The sequence below is a fragment of the Myotis daubentonii genome, chromosome 5 (assembly GCF_963259705.1).
Source record: "Myotis daubentonii chromosome 5, mMyoDau2.1, whole genome shotgun sequence".
In the NCBI taxonomy this organism is placed as follows: Eukaryota; Metazoa; Chordata; class Mammalia; order Chiroptera; family Vespertilionidae; genus Myotis; species Myotis daubentonii.
In genome coordinates this window covers 84,903,006-84,924,381 of record NC_081844.1, presented here as the reverse complement: position 1 = coordinate 84,924,381, position 21,376 = coordinate 84,903,006, and the positions used below count along the sequence as shown (strand labels likewise).

The following is a 21,376-nucleotide window of genomic DNA, read 5'->3' as shown; positions in this document are numbered from 1 at the left end:
AGGAAGCTGAACATTAAGTAAGTGGACCACGGTAACAATAGCTCAGGCATATCCTAGGGTAAGTCTGAACCTGAGAAAACTGGAATGAAATAGACAAACCTACCCCTTGTCCCAAGTTAACTTTCCCTTACTGCTTTATTTTAATATGACAGTGCTGTAAATGAGCTATACATAGAGTTTAAATGGAATTTGGAACTCGGCTGGGTGCCAAAAAATCTTTTCAGACCTAAATACACACTTTTTACTGGACCCAGCAGTGCTCATTTACACCAGGACGTTTCAAACCTGGGTGCTCCAGAGGCTAAGCACACAGCACGCTGAGAATCTGAGTCTGTGTGTTCTAAGGTCAGCACTGACAGACTCAAGTTATAGGCAGGAGAGCTCACCTATAGGTAATTTGTTAATGGTTAAGTTAACAAAGCAATGCCATATAACCTCACAGAAAGAACCTCGGAGAAATTCTGTTAAGTATCAAAGACAACATATAATGCTCCAGAACTGCTATAAAATAACACTAGCAACAACATTGGTTTAAATAGAAGGTTAAAAAGTCAAGGTCGCAGCTGTAACCTGCATATTCCAGCTGTAGGACTCCTGAATTAGGGACAAAGATGGACTGAGTTGAATGGGATTAGGAGAGCAGAGAGTGGAACATGAGGGAGATAGTGAACCATCATCCACCAGGAGATGAACAGGCTCAACTGTTCAAAATTGACTGTAGGGTGTTCTTTTTTCTTTAAAGATTCCTAACAATCCTCAGGGCATTTTAAACATGGGAAAATTCAGTACTAGCTCTGCTGGATCACCCCTTACTCTTGGTCTCTCTTGGTGCAATTAAGATCTCATCACAACGGCACAGTTTAGAAAGCCCATTGCTTTCAGCTAGTTCCTAATCTCCAGCTGCTCCTAGCAGGCTGAGACCTTCCTAAGACCCAGTGACCAGAAAGTAGTCAGGAGCATCCCACACATGGTTGACTGAGTATATACCTGGAACTTCCTCTGTTTGGGCGCAGGCCTCCCAAGTACACACAGGTTTGCAACAAAGATCTAAATGGGCTTTTCCGTTAACAAATGCCTGACCAGGTTGTATGGAACAGGCATCTCAGAGCATCCGATATTACTTTTTAAAGCCCAGTTCCCTTTATTTTCTTTGACATTTGGGGGGCATTCTCCTTGCAAACTGGCATATTCTCTGCTTTGCTTTTCTGAACATGGATAAATTGGGTTCCCGGACCCCACCAGCAACGTACCCAAGAATTCAACTCAATTCTGACACTGTTTACATGCAGATAGCATCAGATTCCATAAGACTGCCCCTCACCCCAATACACACACACACACACACACACACACACACACACACACACTCAGACATTGGACACAACCCCAGGACACAAACCCAGTTTACCTGTGCTTTTGAATGACCAGACACTGATTGGAGGTTCCAACGACCCCCCCCGCTTCAACTCAGAATGCCAATCCCAAATCCAGGTTGTCACCTCTATTTTTGACTCACATACTTATATCAGAAGTTCCCTTAACAGCCTCCTTGGGTTCTATTACTTTGCTAGAAAAGCTCACAGAACTCGGAGATACTAGATCACTGGATATTTTAAAAGGGTATAGCTCAGGGGCAGCCAGATGGGAGAGATGCATGGGGCAAGGTATATGGGAAGGAGTGCAGAGGTTCCATGCCCTCTCTAGGGCGCCACTCTCCCAGCATCTCCACATGCTCACAAACTGCCATCTTTCTAAACCCCATCCTCTTGGTATTTTACAGTCTTCTTTACACAGTCAGGCCATTGGCCAAGGGCGATTGATTCAACTTCCAGCCTCTCTCTCCTCCCCATAGGTCATGGGTGGGGTGGGGGATGCAGGACTGAAAGTCCCATCCCTCCACTCACAAGGTTCCTTCCATTGACAACCAATCCCCATCCTCAAGTGCTTTCCAAAAGGCAACTCATTAACATAACAAAAGATACCTTTTTCACTGTCAACACTTAGGAAATTCCCAGGCTTCAGGAAGCTGTGAGCCAGGAATTGTGGGTTAAGACTAAATATATATCAGAAATATATTAATGGCAAAATATATATTTCTCATGAATCACAATAATGCAATGCAGTTCAAATTGCATGGCAAGAAAAACATTTGACCAATAATAGAGCAACCTTTGACTGCCTAGTAACTTCTCACCAACATGCAAATCACTCTTGTTTCTTCATACTTAGACCTGTGGAAATCTTTTTGATAACATATACTCTCTCTCCAAAAGGTACTATCAAGTGGTAGGTAAAATATGAAAACAGATCATCATAATCTCCCCCAGCAAAGTATCAACTTACAACCTCTCCCTAAAAATGACTTAATGGCATGAACAAGTGTAGGAAAGGGCCAAATTTACAACACATCAGTTCAGGAGAATGTGGGACTTAACAATTTAGCTTAACTGTTACTCTGTCTTTTCTTATGCTCTAGTCTCCTATCAAGAACATTCATCAGTCAATGGATGGTTAGAACATACACATGTGCAATAATTGACACAACAAGGGAAGACAGTAAGGCCATTCTGAAAAGATTCAAGTAACAGTAAACACAAAAAAACCATTCCAAGAGTAAAAATATTCCTACCAGGAAAACCAAGCCCCCATGGAATGCTCTGATTATCTCGGAGGGCAAGTGGGCATTTGACAAAGGTAAGTCCTTTATTCTCTATACTTCTTCAAAGACTTTAATACATGTAATTTTAAAAAATCAAGAACACTGTAGACAAAAGAGAACCGACTAGCCATATTTGACAGATGAAGAAATTAGGAATAGAGTGGGTACTGGTAAGTCCAGGGCTGGTTAGTAGCTTGTTAAGAGCAGAATTAACTCTACCATCCAGGCCTCTTTACTTCAAATCCAAGGTCTGTAAACCCACAACATACTCCTGTTCATCCTTGATCGTCAGAGAACATGTAACTCCTGAAAACTCTGCCTGGTGGCCTTCTCATGGAAGATGCCCTTGGTCGTCACCAGAGCTAAAACCCCCTGAAAACTCTGCCTGGAGGCCAGGCTGCATGGGGCACTTCCCCAGTCCACTTTTGCAAAGACCATCTGGCACTTGCTGTTGTTACCCACTGCAGTTAACATTTCACACATTTCTTTCTTAAGCCTCTCGCATACCTGATGCAATAGTGGAAGAGGCAGACATAAGCAGAACTGAGACCAGTTTTAGGGCTAAGATAAGAACTTTCTAGAGGTGAGAAAAGAGCCAACAATCAGCTTCAAACTTACTTTGCCAAGTGGTTCATGAGCAGCTGTAACATCTGGCGGTTTTTCTCTGGGAGCCGATGAACAAGGCTGTGGATTTCAGACACCCGAGACTCCTGATTCTCCAGCTCTGCAAAAGTAGGAAGGAGGTAAAATTTGATGTGTCACAGCTAAATCAGTTTACAAGACAAAATCAAAGGAAGACAAAGGTTGGGTACTGACAGACTGAGGATTTCTCAAAGGATTAAGATCCTGTTCTGTGCCCTCATGGCTAGAATGACTAGATCTACAAGTGCTTTTAATGGTGCTTTCTGTAATAGAGTTCATTTGCAAAAATGGCCATCAGAAAAATCAAGCCAAAATGATGACGTGATGAAATGGAACCAGTCAGCTGCACACGCAGAGCAGGAACAAACTGGGGAGCAGCTGACTTCTTAGAGTGATGGCTTCATTTCAAGGAAAGAAGGAACTTTATGCACTTGCAAGTGATAAACAAATCGTGAACATTGCAAATGTCTCAAATATCAAAATAATGCCTCAATGCAGCATCAGAGAAATCAAAGGAAATATCCAGTTATCCCCACACCATGTGTGACAGCCAGCCTGGCAAAGAAAAAAGAAATGGCTCATCAATATGCGACTCTTTCTTGCCACCCTGTAACCTAAAGCATGGCCTGCCATGTTCTCTTGGTTGAACTTGCATAAGTGGCTCCACTTCTCTGGGAGGTTTAATTAGAGAATGGGTTCTGTGGGTTAGGAACATCTCTGAGGAAGAAATCACATAAACACTATCTTCACTTCTAGCTTTCTCCCATGCCTTTTCCCTCCATGTTTGAAGGGGGAAACTATGACTAGATAAGGCCATCAGAACATTAGATGCTACTACCAGTAAATTAGGCCAGTAGTACCTACCACAGTAACAAACTGTGACGGCTTAAAGGAAACAGGGAGAGGCACAGGCTACTGTTGTAATAGCATTGTGGGGTTTCATGCCAGATTTAAATCTGACAGAGAATCTTCCTGCCCCTACAGGAGGCCTGCCTCACGTAGACAGATTCCAGTGTACCTAGGGTAGCTTGCATCTAATCCCTATGTATTTTGATACCAGTAGTATGACACCAGGACCCTGGATGATATGGCTGAAGAATGATAAGAAGCTGTCAATAGAAGCCATGGCAGAAAGCAGATTGGCGAGTTATATCAATGGTGTCTCTCATTCAGGGAAACACTTCCAATGCTCAATGTAGGTAAGGTGCGAAGTATGATTCATTCTGCAAAATGCTACTCAAGGGCTGGGAAAAACCCAAGGAATCAGAACTCCAATCATCAAAATTAGAAAGGCAAACCTGCTTTTCTCAACTTTCCCCAACCCTAAAAACACACTTTGGAAGTTTCTCTCCTCTATGGTAAATTCAGCGTAGCAGCAAGGCCCTTAGCAATTCCAATTTGGTTTCGTTTTTATTTCTGTGTCGAACTCATGAGCGTGTATGTGGGTAGTTTACATGCAGACAACAAAGAGTTAGATAATATTTATTTTGGGATACTGTTTTTGAAGTAGAAAAATATATTCCTTCCCCTTAAAACGGACAAAAAGAAAACGTACTTGCTGCTTTGATGAAACTTCTTTGAAACTGGTACATCATGAGTGGTCCTGGAAGCATTCTGGAATAAAAGGTTATATATTAGTTAGCTCAATCAAAACAATCAAATTTTTCTCTCTACATAGCAGCCAGGACATTGCCAAACTGTTTTCAAAGACAAAGATCATGGGGAAGCAACAGCAACTCATCTGAATCCAATTTAGTTTCCCTTCTAAAAGGTCCTGAGATTTTACCTGAAATTTTCATTCTCTCTCCTTTTTAGGGAAAGAATACAACTGTCTCATAGTCACAACTAGAAAAGAACTGGTGCAAAAGCCTAGCACAAACCAAGAGATTTCCTTTTCAGTCAGTGACTCACCCATCAACAAGAGCATCTTAAAACACGCCGGAGAAACAGGCAACTGGCTAAACATTTGCAAAAACCTGTACTTAAACTCTCATCTCCCCAGCACCGTGTTATTACAATCAGCTCATCTGTAAATACTATGAGGGACTTTGTAGGTATTTTTGTGGCAAATTCACTGTGGAGTTCTGCTGGAGAATGCCAAAGAGCTAGAACCCCTAACATGAGGCATGAAACAATCAAATTTTACCTGCTATTTTTTGAAAATATGTTTTATGCTTACTGTCCATTAGTAAATCACTATCAACATGCAAAAAGAAGTGCTAAATGCAAACCTCTACAACATGGTTTTGTATAAACTACAATGGCAGTATTGAGGGTATGAATATTTAATGAATATGTTAAACTGTAAACTTGAGGTTTTTTCTAATAGTCCAAATAATAAGCTTCTCAACAGACTATACATTATACCTGGCTCAGATTTTATTTTATTCTCATTGCATCTCCTAATTCAACTCTTAGTCATCACTTACATTATATTTTATTCTTGACATCAAGATTCTTTTATCCATTCCTCAATAGCCAAAAATACCAGTTCCTTTCCTCCTTTGCTTTTGAGACAAGGGCACCTTTATAAAACCTAGACACCCTCCCCCCCCCCCACCCCCACCTTCCTATGTAAGAACTACAGTTAATAACTATAATATGCCTACCCTTCAAGAGCAGCATAAATTTCAATCTAGTCCTGAAATTGAGATGCAGATAGCTAGTAGTCAATCACCCACTCCCTTAATAAGTGAGGGAGGAGTAGGAAAGTAGCAGTAATACCACATATATTATTACAGGAAAACAGTCTCTTCCCCAATACAGTGATATCTTCCAATCCCCGCTGAAGGAGTCAAAAAGGAGTACTGCTAAGTTCTCATTTTTAAGGATCGATGTCAGCAACTTATTCAATCTGCAATGCACAAATCTATCAAAATACAGAGGGCATGTAATCATGCATTCGCAACAGAATGGGATGGGACTCCTTGTGTTTTTAATAGAGTCTTCAGGGATTTCAGGAAATACCATATTTTAGGTTCTGTTAAAGGCTAAATGTCATCATAGCTTCTCATAAAAAACAAAGCTTCCTAAAATCACCACTGCACAATGGCAACCCATCAACTATGGATGATTTACAATCGGAGTGACCAGCTGAGCTGACTGCACCCACACCTAAACTGTTTCCACATCTCAAACACCCACCCAACAGTTCTCCGGAGGCTGAAAATAAAACTGCTTTCTTCCTGATGGCCTGATAACAAGCTGGCACCCTGCCCTGCAAATGGAAAGTCCCTACCTCAGGTAGGTCTTCAAAGCACTAGTGATGGTCTTGATCTCCCATTCCGCACAGATATCCGTTTCTGTTTCAGAAGCTGTTTTGGGGTCTAAAACGAAGAAAAGACAATGTGAGAAGTGGAGCAGAAAATACGGCTAAGAAACAGGCACATATAAAAACATTCAGCCTCACTACTAACCAAAGCGATCCAAGTTGAAACAAAATGACACCTACTTTTTTGCCAATTAAATTAGGAAAATGTTTAAAAATCCAAATGTCTATTGCAGCAAGAATGCAATGAAACGGATCCTCTCATAACCTGCTGGAGGCAGTAGAAATAAATGCAGCATTTGAAAATCAATTTGGTAACAGTTACCAAGAATTATAAAAATGTTCATATCCCATTTCACACAATCTATTCTTAGGAAATAAGATAAGGCATGAGAAAAGTTACAGAATACTCTCAAAATGTTTAACACACTTAAATGTCCAACAATAGAAAAATGATTAAGTCAATTATGGTAGATCTACTTAATGGAATATTATGTTGCTTTACATGATAATGATGGCTCCTGAGCAATATGAAAAATGATTGGATTACCAGGTAATAAAAAAATATGTAGCAAAAATATCATGATTTAAAAGTTTGTGAGAAGTTCATATGAACAAAAGCTGAATGGAAATACTCTAAAATTAAAATAGTGGTTGGCCCAGAGTGGTAGAATTATGATTTTTATTTTTTTCTAAACTATGACTTGATTCCATTACTTTTATATATTTCTAAAAATTGCCTTAAGCCAAGAAATGCAATGAGAGCCACCATAACTGTATCGGCTCCTGATCATGTCTTTTGTCCTCCTTGCATGGACTTTTAAAGAAATGGGTGTATTTTAAATAAGTGTGTACTATTTTTAAAAAGATAATTCTTGCCCTAGCCAGTTTTGCTCAGTGGATAGAGCATTGGCCTGCGGACTGAAAGGTCCCAGGTTCGATTCCCGTCAAGGGCACATGCCCAGGTTACAGGCTTGATCCCCAGTGGGGGGTGTGCAGGAGGCAGCCGATCAATGATTCTCTCATCATTGATGTTTCTATCTCTCTCTCTCTCCCTCTCCTTTCCTCTCTGATTAAAAAAATAATAAAAATTAAAAAAAATTTATTGTAGTCTTCCTGAGCTGCATACAGGCAGGTGAGAAGATGAGGCAGAGGTTGGGGAATATGACCTGCTTCACAAACCAGGAAACCCCATCTTCCCACTGCCCAGGTAGTTGGAAGTGGAGACTTTCAGCACATTGTAGGGATGATCCAGCGTCCTCCCACCAAAGCCTCGACTAGAGATCTGCCTCCAGCTCCCATTCCTTTTCCTTTCTGCACAGCACCTCTTTTCCAGTTGGAATGCTACCCTTTTCTCACAACTACTCCACCTGCTCAGGTGAGGCTCTACCCTTCCCAGGGTGGGGAATGAGATTCAGGACAGACCAATCAAAGTGCAGCATCTCTACGGACCCGGGACTGGTTCAGGGATGGCCCAAGATCCAAGTGAGTTGAATGAGAGTGAATGTCACGGTTTTTTTAGGAGCTAGCGGAAAGGATATCTGCTATTTCCTGCTGGGCTTGCACCTGGAAGAATTTTTAATTGCTCTAAATACCAACACATGGAGCCTGGGCGTGAGTATAAATGACAAAACCAGAGATGAGAGAAGCAGAAAAAGTGGGTCTGATGACACAGTTTGAGCCCTTGTATCTCGCCATGCTTTTTAATCATTGGAGCCAATAAATGCCTTGTTTCCTGATGCCAGTTGAGGTCAGGTGTTCTGTTTTTGTTTTGTTTTGTTTTATAATCCAAAGAGATCTAAATGACACAGCAGGCAAATAGAGACAGCCACTGGACTGTCTCTTTCTGGATAGTCTCTAAGAAGAAAGGGCCAAAGAGCCTTCCAGCTGGAAAGGGGAATGAGTCATAAGTGGGCACCAGGAAAGAACCCACTTTCATCCTAGTAGGAGGAAGCCAAACAGTCAGGAGTGGCTTCAGGATTTAGGCTAATCCTCAGGTGAAGGCACAGATCCAGCCGTATGGCTCCTAAAGGCAGCACATCTATGTGTTTGTAGGTGACCGGGCAATAATGAAGTCTATCCTGTCACATGCAACAAACAAGGAAGAACCCAAAGAGCATGATTTCATCTCTAGGCCCTACACAATGGGAAACTCTATAGAGTTCTACCACAGCCAGTTTCTGAAAAGTGAACGTGTTCACTTTTCTCTAAGTATCTAAAACCTCTGCAGCTTTAATTCTTTCCTTGCTCTGTCATCTCACATTCCCTTCATGGTTTCTTCCTGCGTAAGTGTATGTACCAAAACACTTTGCTTAGCATGACCTTTTCCCCCCCCGTGACCAAGACACATGGAGAGCTGCCACACTGCGTGGGTTCTGGACGTGAGACAAATGTTACTGTACATTTTTCTGAGGAACAAACCGACTTCTACCCTAGATGAGTGAACATGACACTAAACAAGCAGCAGTTGGCAGGTCTGGGAGCTGTGAACTGTTCCATGAACCACATTTAGCAAACTAATGATTAGCTTCCACTTCTTCGGGCTCTGTAACCAAAGGAATATTGTGTAACATTACAGAGAGAAGAGTCACATTACAGCCGGCTAAAGGGCTTTTTATAGCACTGATGAGGCAAGGCTCATAACTTGAGCACGTCCATTTTAATTCAGTTAATATCCCAGCTAAATTGAAGACAGCCTCCCAAGCTAGCACATTTTCAGAAAGTGCCGCCGATTTCCACACCTCCCTACCAATGCTCCACTCACTCACAGAAGCTTCCGGGTAGCCTCTGAACAAGAGGCAGAGACAAGATGCAAAACTTTCTGCAGAACTCAGTACTTGTCTCCCCACCATGTCTCTGGACGATTACAGCGCTTAGTGAAACTGCCCTAAGCCAGAGGAGCAGTGCAGCGAACAAAAAAGCATCATGTGGGTGAAGCAAAACGAGGGGACTTCTTCCTTTACTTACTCCCACCTGATCTGGGAAAACAGGAGACACAGACTGAAAGCAGAGTTTACAGGGAGAGGTGGTCCTAGAACTGTCACACCAGGTCAGTCTCAAGACCCATGTAGTCCACTGTTGTGTTGCTGACAAAAACACAAGGGACCATGTGGAAGAAATATGAGGAAAGTCACCTATGTACTCCTACATTTCCTAATAATACATTTAACATGTGCAAATTAAAACTTTTTCCTTTAATTGAGAAGGTAATATATGCACCTGATTAAAAAAAAACAGTCAAGCAAAACAAATAGATATACGTTAAGAGGTTAAGCCTTTCCTATGCTAGAGGCAACTGCTAATATCAGTTTTGTATGCATATGCTCTCTCTAACAGTATAAACAAGCAAAATAGGAATACATACAGCTTTTAAAAAAATATTTTTTTATTGATTTTAGAGAGAAAGGAAGAGGGAGTGAGAGAGAAATATCTCGCATATGAGGGACTGAACCTGCAACCTGGGCATGTGCCCTGCCCGGGAATAGAACCTGTGACTTCCTGCTGCATGGAAAGACACACTGGCTGGGGGACAGTTCGGTGATTTTTGATAAATGTAAATAATCATGTAACCATCACCACAAAATATAAATAATTTCCATCACCCCCCAAAAAATTAGCCTGTGCCCCTTTTATAGTCAATCCCCTCCCTCTAACTCCAGCCCCTGGCATCCACTTTCACATACACAGTATTTCTGAAATCCATTCAAGTTGTTTTATGTAGAATCCTTTTATTACTGAGTAGGGTCCAATTTCACTGATATGCCATAATTTGTTCATCTATTCACTAGCTGCTGGGCATTTATGCTGTTTTCAATTATTGGCTGTAATGAATAAAGCTTCTATAAATATTTTAATACAGTTTTTATATGGACTACATTTTTTTAATACATTTTATTGATTTTTTACAGAGAGAAAGGGAGCGAGATAGAGAGTTAGAAACATCGATGAGAGAGAAACATCAATCAGCTGCCTCCTGCACATCTCCTACTGGAGATGTGCCTGCAACCCTGGTACATGCCCTTGACCGGAATCGAACCTGGGACCTCTCAGTCCGCAGGCTGACTCTCTATCCACTGAGCCAAACCGGTTTCAGCTGGACTACATTTTCATCTCTTGGGTAAATACCTAGCAATATGACTGAGTAAAAGTGTGTCATTAGAATAAGAATGTTTAACTTTAACGGAGACTGCCAAATTATTTTCCAAAATAGTTGGGCCATTTGCATTCCCACCAACAATTTGAGAGTTGCTTCATATCTTGGTCAACACATGATATCGTCATGTGTTTAGTTTGGAAATTTTAGTTATTCTAGTACATAACTCATTTTTTAAATTTGGTTTTCCTTAATGATTAATGACATCAGCCATCGTTTCATGTGCTTTTTGGCCATTTGTATATTTTCTTTGGTGAACTGTTTGTTCAAGTCTTTTGTCCATTAACAAAAAGGGCGGGGTGTTGTGTTCTTATTACTGAGTTGCAAGAGTTATTCTTAATATATTGTGGATAAAAATCATTTATCAGACATATTTTGCAAATATTTTCTCCTGGTCTGTAGTTTGCATTTTCTTTTTCTTAATATCTTTTAAAGAACTGGAGCTTTTTATTTAAATAAAATTCAGTTTATCAGACTTTTCTATTATAGTTCCTGCTTTTGTGTTTCATCCAGAAATCTTTTCTAACCCAAGATCACAAAAATTTTCTCCTTTGTTTTATTGTAGAATTTTTATAGTTTTAGCTCTTAGGTTTAAGAATATGATGCATTTTGAGTTAATTTTTGTACATAGTTTAAGATAAGGGTTGAATTAATTTTTTACCCATATGGATACCCAATAATACTTGAACCATTGGTTGAAATGACTGTCTTTTCCCTATTGTACCATTATCAAATATCAATTAACCATATGTTCTATTTTTGGTTTCCCTTGTCTGTTTCATTGATTTATATGTCATTCCTTAGGAAACACCATATAATCTTGCTTTCTTGCATTTAATAACATTCTCCATTCCATTACATCTTTGAGGAAGCGGTTTATGTAAGTATACTATTCTCTATGTAAATAAGACTTATTTTCATTTATCTTACAGGTAATTCTTTCAAGACAAGATTTAATATAGCAATACAAAAGTATATTTGTTTAACTCTATCATATTACTTTCTCATTATAAAAGTCCTACATCTTAAAAAAAAACTTTAATCACTTCCTGTATTTTGTGCCCAAGAATCCTACAGCCGCTTCTGTTCTGAAATCCAAAACTTCCTACTGTCTCAAGTCCCTGTCTTAGGAGAACCTGCCTGAAGCATCCCAATAAGCAGAGATGAAGGTGGGAGGAGCAGAGGAAGGTGAGTTTCTACATAAGGTCTCTATCTTCTGGGAACTGCAGGTGGTGGTTAGTAGTAACCTTACTACCTCCCAGAAGGATCAATCCCCATCCAAACAGCTACTATCTCCAGGTCCTGGCCATGATTTCTCTGCTCCCCTTTACAGGTGGGTAAAATTGGAAGTTCACTTCTTGCCTGGCTCTGCTGCTTTGATAAGGCTACAATCTTCAAAGTCTAGGGCTTTCCCACTCATAACTAGGCAAGCCTCCGGTCATGAGGAATGTTTATTATTTCAGGATATCTTCTGAAAGAAGTCCTTACTTGCTTTTATTTATGCTACTCTGTGAAAGGGTATGGAAATGAAGGGCACAGAAAAAACAAATACAGACATTCAGGGGCCCAGAGTTGTAAGGAAATATATAGTTCATGGCTGGATCAGAGGTCAATGGGTGAGGTGTGTTGCTATAATTTACTAGTAGTGCTTCAAAGCAGAGCAATTTAATCCTTTCTGTGTGTTCTCTGTAGCACCAACCTGGCTTTAAATAATGGTTTTAAAAAAGGAAAAAGTTATAGAATAAGATAAGAAAAAGTAGCCACACAGAATTTGCCTTCCTTCACCACTAAGGTGAAATACTAATAAAGATGGGGGAGAGGGGATGAAGGGGAGGGACATAAAGTTTCAACAGCACAGAACATTAGGCTTACGGTCACCAGAAGAATATCCATCAGCAAGAGCCCAGGTGAAGACATTAGGAAAACCCACTTGGAGGAACAATGAGATAGGCCAGGGCCCTCCACCTACCCTAAAGGATAGCCCAAGCCATGCTGAAGATGAACACCAGGCTGCACTGCCCCACCCCAACCCAGCAGCACATATGCTGGGAGAAGCTGCTTTCTTAGTGGCCAGAATCATATTGAAATTACAATCCAGGCAGTGAAATTAGACTGGGGACAGAGGGGAGGATGTCCCTTTATACCAAGGGAAGTGAATTCAGAAGGGGGAAAATCCTAAAAGAAATATGACAGTGACAAGGGAAGAACCTCAGCATACTTCAGATTGACCAGGAATAAACTCCACTTCTTCCAGAACCAGGATCAAATAGTAGAACCAGGAGAAACCTATTTGGGCATACAGGTTTACACTAAATAAAAAATTTAAGAATGCCAGAAAGTTGCATGGAATCATGTACAACACTAACCAATTTCATAAGAGGATGACTCCAACAGCATTCAGAAAAAGAGCAGCAGAACAAGGACAACCTCTATCTACAGTGAATTTAATTACAAAGATTTATAAACTTCTCCGAGTCAGGTTTGGTTAAACAGAAAATAAAAAAGTTGACAAAATAATTGTTGGCATAAAATATGGAGACAAAAAAAAAGCACTCTAAATATTCAGAAACACCTGTTCTGTACTCTAAATAAAATTCAGAAAAATATGGATGCTGTTAAATAAGACATCAAATAAAAAAAAAAGAAACAGACTGAAATAACAAAGGCGACAGCTGAAAGGTAGAAATGAAAACAGCTAAATAAGTAAAGTTAGTAAAGATGCTGAAAATATAATTACAAAATTTAAAATGTGCATTATAAACAGTAACAAAATCAACCAAAAGAAATTTAAATTAATGGCATGCCCATGAGGCACAAGTTTGATAATTTTTGCTAAAATGCAGAGAACTAGGAGAAAAACAAACATTAAAAAGGTGAAAATGACAATATATTTTTTAATTGAGAATTGCGTAATAACAAACAAAAGGCTTGCTTTTCTCTAGAAAAATATATGTAAGAGCTTCTTCATCAGACCCCAATGTGTGCAAAAGAATGACTGGTGAAATGTAAAAGTAATGAAAAGGGGGGACATTTCTCCTGATATGGTTATTGGTCAAATAAGTATTTGAGGAAAAGGCGAGTTAGCTCCCATTTTGAATGAATAAATCCCAGATGGATTTTAAAGAACACAAAAAGGTTTGGTAATCCTGGAACGGGGAAGGTCTTTTAAGATATAACCACCCACCTAGGAAAAAAGACAGACTTCATAAAAGATTGGACTTCATAAAAAATACAAAATATTCACAAGACAAAACAAAAACAAAAGTACCATAATTAAAGTTCAAGATAAATGATAAGCTGGAAAAAAATATCGGTAACATAGCCTCCAAATATAAACAGATCTTAACACCCAAAGGTGACTACATCAATGGGAAAGTAGGCTAAGAACACTAACAGGCAATTCATGAAAGGAGAGCTGTAACTCAGCAAGAAACATGGGGAAAATGTCCAAACTCACCCAGATTTACAGATATGCTTCACCAAAAATGAGATTAATTTTAAAAATATATTTATAATTTACATGCAAAAAAGTAATAGAGATGGCAAGGAAAATTTGGGAAGAGCAATGAAGGGCCTTAAAAACATGTACATAACTTGACCCAGCAAGTCACCATCTTACAATGAACCCTAAGGAAATCAGTAAATACACATATGAAAATTAAAAATAGTGACCGCTAACATTTATTGACTAACGTGGAGGATCTAGACTCGGCAACCCACATGAATCTCTCCATGTAATCCTCACATTGTTATAGAGTCAGCAGCTATTATTACAGATAATGAGATAGAAGACCAGACAGGTTTAAATAACTTGTGCAAAGTTTAACAGGTAGGCAGTGGAACTGCAACTTGTCTAACTCGAAAATGCATGCTCTTAACCTCTGCTATCTATCCTGCCCCTGTGGGGATGTTCATCTGAGTATGTTCTGGAATGATAAAAGAATTGCAATCAGTCTATGTATCCAAGAATAGGGGACTGATTAAAAAGTTATAGTACATCTATCTACCCAATACATGGCCAAAAAAGTCACACTCCTACAGAACTTGAATAACATCAGAAAACAGACACTCTGTACTATTACATGAGAAAGCCTGTTAAAAAGCAGTAAATATGCAGCATCATTCTAAACTTGAAAACATTTTTTTCCGTTATAGGATATTATACTTAAAAGGTGATAGTGGTATGATAATGGTCAATAAAGATTATCTCTGGTCTGCGAGACTGTTATTTTCTTCTTTCTAGTTCTTGTATATCTCCAACTTTCCTACTGTGACCACTTATAACTTATAATCCAAAAATAAGTTACTTAAATATATACAGGAAGCGATTCATGTAAGCACTGAACAAGCATATAGCTGATTTATATTTTTAAAATGTTAAGCTAAAATTTGGAAAGATTTATCTTTACTTAACATTCAAGGGGAAAGTACACCAGACAGTATATACACAGAAGTTACTCTTTTTCTAGGAATCTGCAAGCTTTCCTGAGTCTTTTTCACTCTTCAAAGACTAATGACCCCTTGCTATCCGGGAGGGGTCAAGGGTAGCTCTTGGTATGACACTAGCATGAGGCTCCGCTGCATTTGCTGTGAGACATTCTGGCAAGCTTTCTTAAGGAATCCCAACCAGTAAAAAGATGCTCTCCAAGCACTGGCTGTCTTCCTCTTCACACTTAAAGTCCCACAATGTATTAGAAGTACACACAGTAATCTCAAAGTGATCAAAGAAGTCTTTAATGTTAACCCATACTTTCAATAAAAAAATATACTATTCCACTTTTGAGAGACTCTGACAAATCTTACACAGTGCCTGGGATGCAATTGGGCATCCAGTGAATACAGATTAAAGGAATAGTGAGTGAAGGGGTTGGTTCACACTTGGCCCAGCTATCACAGAGAGGGGTTTGGGAGTATAGGAGCCATATTTATATTATACCCTTGGCTAACCCACTCTAGTACCAGTGCCAAGAATTGATGAAGCTGAGAGCCTGTTCACAGAAGGGAGTGGAGGCAGGGCTTGGCCTTAGGTCTGGAGTCTCGCTGGCCAACTGGGTGATTTCTCAAGTCTAAAGCTACACTAACGGGTAGTGAGAATCACAGATACCATTCTCCACTTGTTTGTTTGTTTTTAAATCATCACCTGAAGATACGTTTTTATTGATTTGAGAGATAGAGGAAGGGAGAGAAAAAGAGAGGGAAACATCGATGTGAGAGAGAAACATTGACTGGTTGCTTCCCCTACACACCACAACTAGGAATCAAATTAGCAGCTTAGGGATGTGCCCTGACCAGTAATCGAATCCACAACCTTTTTTGGTGTACTGGATGATGCTACAACCAGCTGAGCCACCTGGCCAGGGCTCCACTTTTTTTTAATTTTTATTTCATTTTTCAATTTCTGTTTATATTCAATATTATTTTTGTATTCCACTTTTTATTAGATCTTGCACTGGGTTCATTTCTCAGCTCTGGTTGAACCTCAGTTTGGATTCTAGTCTATCTGCAATGTCCTCCTGGCAGAGGCAGCAGGCCTCATGACTTTCAGCTGCTAGTTATTAGTTTTTCATGACAAGTCTCAGATGTCCATGATCATTTTGTCTGTCCCTGAGAAAACTAAGGAAGAAAAAAGGACAGATATCTTGCTGGAGGGCCACAAATAGAAGTGATAAAAACAAGATCTTTTCCCACCACTCTTTGCTTAGCACAACTGAGCTAAGGTGTCTCTCTTTTAGATTAGCAATCCCATCTAAATCTCATATTTCATTAGTGTTGCCCGACAGAAAAATCTGTCATCTTTGAAATATCTCAGCCCCTCCTGCTCCCTTGTATCCAGTTGGTTAAAAAATCATGTTGATTCTCTCTCTCCAATCATTTTGAGCCTGTCTTTTTTCCTGACCTCAGAGCAGCTATTTGGTTCAGCCCTTGATGGGGCGTGCTCTGCCTGCTATGTTGCAACTATCTTCTTCCTCCAGGTCTTTCCATGATCAAATACATGCTCCATATTGCTGCCAGTGTTACCCTCTTCAATCAGCATCTGATCTAGTTAACACCTGTGTCGAAAATACTTTTGCTATCACCCGCCAGCCATTTCAGGAAAGCACTCCTCCATAATTTTGTTAGTAATCCTGCTCAGTCCACAAGGTCCTGTGGACTAACCCCCTCCCCAGCCTATCCTTCTACCACCCTCACAGAGGTAACTCAGGACCACCAGAAATAGGCACAGGCTCCAGGCCATCTGGATCCATCTGCTGCAGGTCATGTGACTCGTCTGAGATTGTGAAATGAATCATGTGACAGACTGGCCCTATATTGATCAAAGTCTGCCCTGGGACCTTCTGCCAAAACTGTCAAAAAAGACACTCCCTTCTCAGTGATGTAAGCTCCAAGGACTGCTGAGACAGGACTATCTGGAACATTCCAATGATGAAAACAGCCAATACCAAGACAAGCAGAGGTCACAGATAATGAAAGCCAGAGAAATGAGTAGGAAGGGCTCCCACAAATGTAAAGATATCACTGGAACCACCAGACCCTACTGCCATATTGGCCTTACCAACTATGTGAGCAAATAAATGCCTTTTATTTTCCCTTTAAACTATTCTGAATTGCCTTCTTGACACTTTCGTGTGTAGTAAAGTCCTAACACACACAACTCCACTACTTAGAAACTTTTAACAACAGAGAAAAACAAACTCCTTAGCAAAGTATTCAAGTTCTTCAGCAAAAGGGGCCATCTCAGCTTTTCAGCTTTAACATTCCTGTCCCAGCCTGAGTACTTTCAAATATTAAAATAATAAAATCATTACTCTCTGGGATAGCCACCACAGACCCTGATTTCTGCCCCTATGCCATTGCTCATACTTCCTGATTCTGAATTATTCTTCTATTCTCTCCTTCACTACTGAGTCTTCCAGACCCAGCTCAGATTAGGCACCAGGATCGTATTTTACACCATAGTTTTCACATGGATGCATATCTCCCTCCTACTGGACACTTTGCAGACAAGGAATCACTCTTTCTACCATTTCATCCCTAGCACTTGACCATCTGCTTCCAAGAGCAGAAGCTCCACAACTGTTTGCAGCACTGCTCACAAATGAAAAACCGAGGACTGATACCTGTTAGAATCTTAATTCTGCCTTACATTAGAATCTTTTGAAAGTTAACATTATCACCATACAACCTAGTAATTGTATTCTTGGGCATTTATCCCACTGAAACAAATTAATGTTCATATAAAAACCTGTATACGAATGTTTTATAGCAGCTTTATTTGACATTTCCCCAGATGGGAAACAACCCAGATGTCCTTCATCAAGTGAATGGTTAAACAAACTGTGGTGTATCTATATAATGGAATACTACTCAGCAATTAAAAAAAAAAAACACCTATTGATATAAATCTGAAAGGAATTATGCTGATTGAAAAAAAGCCAATCCCAAAAGATTACGTATTATATGATTCCATTTATATGATTATCGTGAAATGACACCATTACAGAAATGGAGAGCAGATCAGTGGTTGCCAGGTGTTAAGCATGGGGATGAGATGAGGGCAAGGCAGATGGGTATTGCCATGAAAGGGCATCACAATGGCTCCTCATGGTGATGGAACTGCTCTGCATCTCAACTGGATCAATATCCTGGTTGTAATACTGCACTGCAGCTCCGCAAGTTGTTACTATTGGCGGAAAGTGGGTAAAGGCACACAGGGTTTCTCTAAATTATTTCTTACAACTGCATGTGAATCTATAATTATCTCAAAATAAACAGTTAATTTTTAAAAATAAACTAACCATATCCCAAATCTGAACCAAAAAACAGATTCCCAAGGAGTACCTTAAAATAATCATAGTAAAAGATCTCATTGTGACTAGCAATATAGTAGAGTTTTGCCTACAAGAAGCAAGGAGCTCTCTGGAAAAGAGGTAGAGAGTTGTTCTCGTCAACATGAGAGAGGAGAATTCTTTACCTACGAAAACTATTTTCAGAAACTGGAATGACAAATGAAATGTCAAATACTAACAAGAGAAGTGCCCCTGCCCAGAACCCTGAGCAGGGCCCCTGAGTGACAGTCCATCTCTCCAGGCACATGGCTGGGCCTCCATGGGGATGAAAAACAGCCACTGATGGGTGCAATCTGATCTGTTTGCCATTTAGGTCCATGTGACTCACTGAGGCTGGTGCATTCATATCTAAAAATACAGGAAATCTGCAGCCTAGGCAAATTTGGCTCATTGGCTCATGGGTTTTTGATTCGAACATTGCACATTCTGCGATAGTAGCTTTATATTTATGTGGGCCAGCTGCAAAAGAGGCTCTGCTGCTCAAATGAGAGACTAGGCTGAAATCTACAAGCAAAGAGAATCAGAACTATCTGCTTATATACATTTTATCTGAGCACCACATGACCCCTTCTCTTTAACAGGGAACATGAGACCAGAGGTCCTTTGTAAGCTAGAGGGATATCTTTCCTCAGGCCCTGGGTGTGCCCCACTAAATGCTTGTCTCCAAACAGGACAGAGGGAGTCATGAGCTATTAAAGACAGAGTAGGGTGTGGTGGTCACATGAGCCACCTAGTGCCACTGGGACTGGCAGTGGCCAAGTCTACAAACAGAGAGGGTGTGGTGTCTTGGACCTGCCATTTTTTTCGTCTAGTCCCACTCACTACCCCTTCCAATGATTCCCGCAGCTATGACAACGGTGAGGGAGGCAGCTTATTTCTGGGAGTTACCTCTTGGAACAATCTGATTCCTTCCCTACGGGCTGTCCATATTCAGGGACCTGGTGACTTTTCAGGGGCCTGTCTGGCAGAGCCAGAGCTGCACTCACCCATCAGGACACTCAGCAACTTCTGCACTCTGGAATTGACCCCCACGATTCGGTAGAGCCCCTGCTCATTAATACCTGAGAAGAGAAACAGTGATGATTTAATTAGAGGTACATCAAAACACAAGTCAAGCCAACCCAGCCAAAAGCACTGTTTTCATTTTCTCGTTCCTTCTAAAAGCCTCTCTAATTAAAGTCCCCTGTCACTCAGCTCTGCTCTTAGCGAAGGAGTGAGATTGGTACAGCTGTCTAGGATTTCACGGGTGTGCTGCACACTTCAGCCCTCATGTTAGTTCAGTCATCAGAGGGGAAAGGAACCTTTCTCTTCTGTTGCCAAAAGCAGCATCTGAAGAGTTTTGAAAGATGCAAAATATATACTTTTAAATAGATCATAAGTTAACCAATTTTTTAATTTAGAAAGCCAAAAATGACATGATAAAAAATTCATACTTCACAATTTATTTTCACAGAGAGAATGAAAATATTGAGCTGTAAGGCAAAGACATTTTTAATTTTGGAGAATGTTTGCCAAGACTGAGAAATTAGAAAACCCATTCTTTTGTAATGTAAATGTTCATTATATAATAAAAGAAGGACCACCTTCATTCAACCCAAGGAAATGTGCAACTGAACTAGAAGGGGTTTACCTTCAAACACCCAAACAAAAAACCCAAAACTAACCCACCTCAGTACTTTGTTCACATAAACACAAAGATGAGATCACCACTGTATCATTTACCAAAGGGGAGAATTCAGACCAAGTGATGTAAAATGACTTTTCTCCTGTTAGTCCTAGGCCCATCATATTTGATACCTTTCTCCCACTTCCTGTTTTATCCCGAGGTCCATTTTCAACCACTAGCCAAAGAGAACTTCTCAAAACGTAAATCAGTTCAAACCATGTCTTTTCTTATAAACCTTCCAGTAGCTTCCCATTGCATTTAGATCACAATCAAACCTTACTGTGCCTACAAGGTCCTACATGATTGAGCTCAGGCCTATCCCTGACCCTAGCATCAACCATTCCACTCTGCTCCAGCTACACTGGCCTTCCTGTAACTCCAGCAAATCAAGCTCAGGCCCCCAATCACAGCCTTTTCTCCACCTGCAATCCTCCTTTCCTAGATTTTTCCATCATTAAGGTCTCAGCTTAAACACAACCTCTTTAATGCATCCCATACCAACACTATTGGCCAGGACCTGGCCCTGTTTTCTTTTTTTCTTTATAGCAGCTAATATCTAAAATTATCTTTATTGGGTTTCTTGTCTATCTTTCTCCCCCCCCCCCCAATGTAAACTCATAGTACAGTGATTCTGTCTTCCTCACCATTGTATCCCTAGCACTCAGATCAGTATATGATACGTGACAGAATAGAATGAATAATACAGTGAATTATACTCTGATAGAGCCACTACTTTGGAGTCAAAACAAAATTTCCTGAAAGAAATGTGGGAAAATGCTGATTCTACAACACCTATCTAGAAATGGAACTCATGAATAAAAGCAAGTGGTCTGGAATGAGGGGCGTCCACAGCTAAAACAGATCTATAAAAGCATGGCATGATCCCGAATGGTTCATGGCTAGGAGACGCTGGTCAAAAACTAAGGAATGGGCCCCAGGTTGCTCAGTAGCAGAACCATTATTCAGTGATGGGGTGGCTTGAAGGGCTTCTCCTTTCTGAAATGTTATCTCTTTCTTTTGTCCTTGTGCTTTCCTGGAATTTGACATAATCCCGACTCCCATTAGGCAATGATTAATGAACCCCAGACAGCATGGGAGGTCTGGTCATCCCTGGTCACCACAAATATGTATGTACATACAT

The 21,376-nt window shown here is 40.2% G+C and overlaps 1 protein-coding gene and 1 long non-coding RNA gene across 8 annotated transcripts in view; one reads left to right on the top strand and one right to left on the bottom strand.

Annotated features, from left to right (window-relative positions):
* Nucleotides 1–21,376, top strand: part of LOC132235798 (uncharacterized) — a 458,887-nt gene that overhangs the window by 18,751 nt on the left and 418,760 nt on the right. The gene's annotated exons all lie outside the window — the stretch shown is intronic.
* The window catches only part of ARHGAP26 (Rho GTPase activating protein 26), a 426,945-nt gene that overhangs the window by 161,869 nt on the left and 243,700 nt on the right, over nt 1–21,376 (bottom strand). For all 7 annotated transcript variants that reach the window (XR_009453085.1, XM_059698750.1, XM_059698747.1 and 4 more), the window contains exons 14-17: nt 19,556–19,630; nt 6,540–6,627; nt 4,857–4,915; nt 3,278–3,383 (exon numbers count right to left, since the gene is read on the bottom strand). Coding sequence is in view for 6 of the 7 variants with exons in the window: in XM_059698750.1 (XP_059554733.1) it covers nt 3,278–3,383; nt 4,857–4,915; nt 6,540–6,627; nt 19,556–19,630 (328 nt within the window). In the remaining variant the exon portion in view is untranslated. The remainder of the gene's footprint in view (nt 1–3,277; nt 3,384–4,856; nt 4,916–6,539; nt 6,628–19,555; nt 19,631–21,376) is intronic.